The following is a 6376-nucleotide window of genomic DNA, read 5'->3' as shown; positions in this document are numbered from 1 at the left end:
CATGCAGGGTATGTGTGAGTGTCTAGCAGACGCAGGGAAAGACGCGTTTGTGCACTATCATGGTGTGGGACACACAGAAGTTCTGGGGAGCCACCTGTCCCACCCCGCCTGTTCACCCTTCCTGGGATCAGGAAGGGTGTTGCCCATGGCTGGTGTTGCCAGGTGGAGGCCTGCTGCTGTGGTTGTGGGGACCCGTCTCCAGGCAGCAGGGGGCAGCAGGGGGAAACGGGAAGGGTGGGGCCTGCGGGCGGGCAGAAGGAGGCCTTTAAAGCAGCTACCCGGCCTGCAGGTGAGCAGTGGTGTGTGAGACCCAGCGTCCCTCTGCCTGCCCACTTGGTGGCAGCTCCCTGGAGCTTTTCAATCCCTTCTGGAGCCTCAGCAGATCCTTCTTTCAGAATTCGCTGCCGAGAGCCCTGAACAGGTGATGACATAGGATAGAGATTATCCTACGAAGCAAACAGATTCGGGGAGCTGGAAGGGCCACAGAGAAGGTCCTGGAAGGGTCTGGGGTGGGTGTGGGGAGGAACCCAGGATATATACGGGCCAGGGAAGGGCATGGAGTGTGGAGTGACCTACAGCATGGGAGTCAGGCTTGGGATGCCAGTGGAGGACACTGGGGCGTTAGGGTCTCAGAGTGTGAGGTGCTGGTAGAAGGCATGTGTGGTATAAGGGGCAGGGGCGTCAGGATGGGAACTGGGCAAAGTTCTGAAGTGTCAGATTCCAGGTGCAGGGGAAGCTTGGTGAGCTATGGGTCCAGGTCTGGCATGTCACGATCCAGAAGCCAGGGCCAGCCCAGGTAGGGGAGAGGAGAGAAAGTCCTGACTCACACATGTCTGCTTCCCAGGAGCCACCATGCAGTGCTTCGGCTTCCTTAAGACCATGATGTTCCTCTTCAATCTGCTCATCTTTGTAAGTATGGAGGTTGTGGGCTCTTTGGGGCTCCCTACAGGAGCAGGTCACAGCCTAAGCAGAGCCCAAACTGGGAAAAGGGAGACTGCTGGGCCCAGACTCTGTCAAGTTTTCCCTCATGAGTGGGATGCAGAGGTCTCCCCAAAGGCTGCTTCCTGGTCCCCATAGCCGCCAGGCTGCCATACAAGGGTGTGTGTGACGAAGGGGATAGAGAAGCTTAGGGTAATTCCTCCCTTTCAGGAAGCTTCAGCCCAGGCTTAGGGTAGCGTAGGGGAGGCTAGCAGGAGGGATTCTGTCCTTTTTATAGGTGTTGGGGGCACAGAGAAAAAAGAGGTTTGCCTAAGATCACCCAGTATGGAAGGAAATTCAGGGGCCTTTGTATGACGGGGAGCTGAAAGGAGAGGGCTCACGTCTTATGAGAGTAAAGGGTCTATCTCGAGCAGTCCTTATTCATTCAACAAACGTTCATAGCCCAAGACTCTATGCTGGGTTCTGGGGTGGCCGGTAAACAAGGCCATTCTCTGCCCTCGAGGATGTCAGGTCCAGTAAGCCAGACAGGCAGACAGTAACAGCGCAGTAAGTTTGGGCTTAGCACAGGGACTATGGGAGCCCACAGGAGGGGCTTGAACCCAGCCTGGTTGGAGAATACTTCCTGGAAGATATAGCCAAAGCTGGGAATTTGCACTAGGTGGGGGAGTTTTAAAGCATACATAAATGCTCAGAGGTAATGAAACCAGATATTGTTCAGAAAACCAGGAACAGATTTCATAGGGCATGTTTGAAAAGCCGAGCAACGAGGCGTAAACCCTGAAGATGGTGGTGAAGATAGGGAGAAATGGACCAAGTGGAAAAAGGACAAAGCCTTAGAATGGTGGCTGAGGGACGGCAGAAGGGGCAAGGGAGACAGGTCTTGGAGATGGCTGGCATATCTCTGGCATGGGCAACGTGGGAAGGGAAGAGGGGGATGTCCCACAGGCAGCTGAGTATCCAGTGGAAGTGCAGCTCAGATTGGAGCTGGCCATGGACTTCTTTTCTTTTCCTTTTCTCATTGCGACAAGGTCTCACTCTGTCACCCAGGCTGGAATGCAGTGACCAATCAGAGCTCACTGCAACCTCGACCACCTGGGCTCAGGTGATCTTCTTGCCTCTGCCTCTGCCTCTGCTGGGACTAGCCACCACACCCGACTAATTTTTTAAATTTTTTGTAGAGACAAAGTCTCACTATGTTGCCCCGGCTGGTCTCAAACTCCTGGCCTCAAGTGATCCTCCTGCCTCAGTCTCCCAAAATGTGGGGATTATAGGCATGAGCCACCGCGCCTGGCCTGGAGCTGGCCATGGATATTTAAAAGTCATGTGCACATAGGTGGTCACCGAAGCCACGGGAGTGGATGAGAGCACTTGGAAAGTGAACTCTGGAAAACCCAACTTATTGGGGATAGGCAGAAAAATAGCCACCATGAAGGAGATTGAGAAGGAGCAGTGGGAGACGGGGAGGAAAATAGGGAGAGCCAGATATCAGAGAGGCCAAGGATATGGCCTATGAAATGTCCACTGGATTTAGCACAGGGTGGCACCAGAAACCTTGGAGCCACGTTAGAGTGGGTTAGAGCGAGTAAAAGGTGAGGAAGCAGAGACGAATTTAGATGTGTAGATGTATAGATCAACTCGGAGAAATTGGGCTGAGGTGGGTAGACTCTGTGATGTGGTCTGTGCTTTGGGCTTCCTTTGGCAACAGGGAGCTAGTTTTCATTCATGAATCTGGAGGAGGCAATAGGTTTCCAGAGGCTCTGGCCTGAGAGGGTTAAAGGCAAATCCGGTTTGGTCTCTGGCCTCTGTTGCCCAGACCTTGCCAGGCTGGGCAGAGCAGGATAGGGCAGGCCTCCGGCTCCTTGAAATTCGACCCTGCAGCCTAGAAGCCCAGCTTTCTGTCCTTGAGCAAACATGCCTGGCATCCAGCCACAATCTGTCACCTCACTCCTGGTTCTGGCCTCAGTTTTTATAGCTGGAAAGTGGGGACTGGGCACCAAGGTGATGTCAGGCTGATCCGCCCACTGAAGCCCTGGGTCAGGGAGGCTTTGCTGTCAGAGCTATGGGAACTGGACAAGGCCCTCCCCAATCTGGGCCTCAGGACTTCCTCTGAGGTTTGGCGTCGAGCTGGAGAGCATTTAAGAGCAGCTCTGGCTGTATTCCCCCCACCAGGTGCCTCAGTTTCCACTTGTGAGGCGAGGAGGTCTAGTCTGGATGAGGGGAAAGGCCTGGAGTTGGATCTTGGAGAGGAGCCAGGGGGCCTCAGGGTGGGTGAACCTTCTCCGCCTCCGTGCTCGCCAAGGTTGGGAGCAGGTGTAAACTCAGCTGCACCTCTGTCGCTAGGGTGACCATCGAGCCTGTTCAACGCCACCGCCCCGCTGTTTCCACCTATCAGAGGACAGAGGTGTTCAAGGCACCTGTAGCCCAGAAAGGAAATGGGAGACTAGCCCTCACCTGCCTGTTTTCACTCCTAGCTATGCGGCAGGATCCTGGCGGCAGTGAGGGAAAGTCTTGCCCCCCGCCCCACTCTGTGGATATTTCTAGAACCCCCAAGCTCATTTATATCTGCCCAGGTGTGCAGCCTTATCCTGGCTATGGGTGTCTCAGCTCCCGTTTTTCTGGCTCTAGAGGGTGTTTCCCTCCCTAAGGATGAGTTTTTAGACTTCATAGCCAATAGAGGGGGAAGTTTCTTGGACCCCACCCCGCTGACTTAACTGTGTGGTAATGAGCCTGCCTGACCTCTCTATCCCCAGCTATGTGGCATAGCCCTGTTGGCAGTGGGCATCTGGGTGTCAGTCGATGGGCCGTCCTTCCTGAAGATCTTCGGGCCACTGTCGTCCAGTGCCTTGCAGTTCGTCAACGTTGGCTACTTCCTCATCGCGGCTGGTGCTGTGATCTTTGTTCTTGGTTTCCTGGGCTGCTACGGTGCTCACGCTGAGAACAAGTGTGCCCTCATGATGGTGTGTCAAACCCAGCTCCACAAGCCCATGGCCAAGGGTCCCCTCACTCTTGACATCAGGCCCTGGGGATCCCCAAACCCTGCTTTGGACTCCAGGAGCCTCAGCATAGGGACCCCTGCCTCATTTTTTCAGGGGGTGGACTAGGGCAAGGAGGACATAACGGACTGTCTCTCCCTAAAACCCAGACCCCTGTTCCCCACTCAGTTCTTCGTCATCCTCCTCGTCATCTTCATTGCTGAGGTTGCAGCTGCTGTGGTCGCCTTGGTGTACACCACAATGGTGAGATGCTGGGATGGGGCAAGGGAGGAAGACTGGGCAAAGCCCTGGAAGGAGGCTGTGGCCTGTGAATGGCCACCTTCTCTACCAACCCCTAAACACTGGCCTGCCCAACTCAGGCTGAGGACTTCCTGACGTTGCTCATCGTGCCTACCATCAAGAACAACTATGGTTCCCAGAAAGACTTCACCCAAGTGTGGAACTCCACCATGAAAGGGGTAAGGTGGGCTAGGGGAGATTTTGGGGTAGAGAGAAAGAAGCAAAACCCCACCAACCACGCTCCCCATCTTGTTTCCAGCTCAACTGCTGTGGCTTCAACAACTACACGGATTTTGAGGGCTCACCCTACTTCAGCGAGAACAACAACACCTTTCCCGCATACTGTTGTACTGACAATGTCTATGTAAACGACACAGCCAAGGAACCCTGCACCATGCAGAAGGCCGAGAACTCAACTGTACAGGTGTGGGCCGGCATAGGAGGGTGGGGATTGTTTCAGTGGCCTCAGAAGTAGCAAGTGAGGATGGGGGTAGGGCAGCTGCAAACTATAAATGCTCTCCCCTCCCCCAAGGGGTGCTTCGATCAGCTTCTGGATGACATCCGAACCAATGCGGTCACCGTGGGTGGTGTGGCAGCCGGAATTGCGGCCCTAGAGGTAAGCGGATGAGGAGGCTGGGGCTGGGATGTGGCCAGTGGACCGGGGCTGCTTGACACATCTCTGAGGCCTCTTTGGAGGAAACAGACTTCTAACAGAGCTTCATGTAGGGGGTTTGGGGGGCAGGGGACCAATGCTTCAGGATCCCAATCATGTCCTCTCATCTCTCTCTGTTCCTCCCCACCAGCTGGCTGCCATGATTGTGTCCATGTATCTGTACTCCAATTTGAAATAAGACTGCTTCTGTCTCTGCCACTACTGCTGCACATGGGAACCGGGAAGAGGCACCCTGGAACGGCCAAGAAGCAGTGACCAGATTGGGGACAAGATCTAACAGTGTCAATTGGGCCAAAGTGGGCCTGCCTTTTCTGCCCCAGACTTGGGGCTAAATAGGAACCATACCTTCGAGACTGTGCCTGACTTTTCCTTCCATTGGTGGGGCTGGGGCCCACCTGTTCCAGAGCTTCTAAATAGTCAGTTCTCCTGTCCCTTCCCCCAGTCTCTTCCTGAAACCCTTGGCATCCCCTTGGGCCAAGGAGGGCTCTTGGTGATCCCAGTCAGTACTCCACTGGGGCATGAAACAAGGCACCTTATAGCCTGGACATATGTGAAATCAGCAGAGCCACCAGGCAGTAGTGCAGAAGGCACTTCAGAACACATAAACCAATTGAAATGTTTCCGTTTGGACTCTTTGTATATCCTTGGAGAGAGGGGCCCATCTTGCCTAAACTGGCCTCAGATTCCTGTGGGGCTGCTGACTCAGAAGCCCCCTGGAAAGACAGCAGCAGGGAAGTGGGGTGGTTATTTCTCCCCTGCGTTTGGGTTCCACGCCTGGGAGGGAGCCTAAGAGGGATGGCCAAGAGGGCACGAGGAAGTGGGGGCTGGGCCAGTCTGCCTTCTTACAACCTGGGAGGACTTTGCCCTGAAACTGCCCCCTCCTGGGTGGGGGCACTGGACTGGAAAGCTATGAAAATAACAAGCTCATGCCCAAGTAGGGGAGGGAGACTGGATTTACTGCCATAGCAATAGGAAAGAGTCACTCCTTACGCTCTGGGAATCCCTCCAGGAGGCCCCATTGGAGGGTCCAGGCTGCCTACTCTTCCCATCCAGGCAAAGCCTCAGATCTGTCCCTGTGTTGGGGATGTCAGAAAGAACTCCATTTATTCTTTGGTGCTGGTGCTGGCCTACCTGGTGCTCCTCAGACCTAATCTCTTATTTAGCCCTAACCATCCCCCCGGCAGCAAGTGGGGACCTGGGGCTAGGAAAGGCCAGGCCACTTGCCCCAGTCCCACAGCCTTCAGTGAAGAACTGAGCCTGGGTTCAAGCCCAGACCGACTCCAGAGCCTGGTGGTCCTGGCTGACATAGTAACAGCTCCACTCGAAGGGGCACCTGGCCAGAATGGCCCTGACACAGACCTGATAGCTGTTGAGCCAGGAGTGCAGCATTAACGAGGTTGGCTTCAAGCCAGAACCCAGAGAAGGTGAAAAAAATAAAATAAAAAAGAGAAAAAAAAAGAGGGAGGCTATAGCGGGATATCGCGTCTGCTAC

General features: G+C 54.6%; 1 protein-coding gene across 1 annotated transcript; it reads left to right on the top strand.

Moving 5' to 3' along the window:
* The first annotated feature begins 289 nt into the window (after positions 1 to 289).
* On the top strand, positions 290 to 5256 carry TSPAN1 (tetraspanin 1). Its single transcript, XM_012648963.1, has 8 exons — positions 290 to 421; positions 845 to 909; positions 3690 to 3896; positions 4101 to 4175; positions 4292 to 4390; positions 4471 to 4635; positions 4744 to 4827; positions 5015 to 5256. Exons 2-8 carry the CDS (start codon positions 853 to 855, stop codon positions 5060 to 5062), a joined length of 735 nt encoding a protein of 244 aa, XP_012504417.1. The 5' UTR covers positions 290 to 421; positions 845 to 852; the 3' UTR covers positions 5063 to 5256.
* Positions 5257 to 6376: the final 1120 nt, after the last annotated feature.

Source organism: Propithecus coquereli, unplaced genomic scaffold, assembly GCF_000956105.1.
Source record: "Propithecus coquereli isolate 6110/MARCELLA unplaced genomic scaffold, Pcoq_1.0 Scaffold299, whole genome shotgun sequence".
NCBI classification, from domain to species: Eukaryota; Metazoa; Chordata; class Mammalia; order Primates; family Indriidae; genus Propithecus; species Propithecus coquereli.
This window is presented reverse-complemented; position numbering and strand designations above follow the sequence as displayed.

Excerpts from the sequence above, each read along its gene's own strand:
- TSPAN1 (XM_012648963.1), top strand. The coding sequence starts at position 853 with ATGCAGTGCTTCGGCTTCCTTAAGACCATGATGTTCCTCTTCAATCTG. Across the intron at positions 4,391-4,470 it reads GGAACTCCACCATGAAAGGG|CTCAACTGCTGTGGCTTCAA; the intron begins GTAAGGTGGGCT and ends TCTTGTTTCCAG. Across the intron at positions 4,828-5,014 it reads CCGGAATTGCGGCCCTAGAG|CTGGCTGCCATGATTGTGTC; the intron begins GTAAGCGGATGA and ends CCTCCCCACCAG.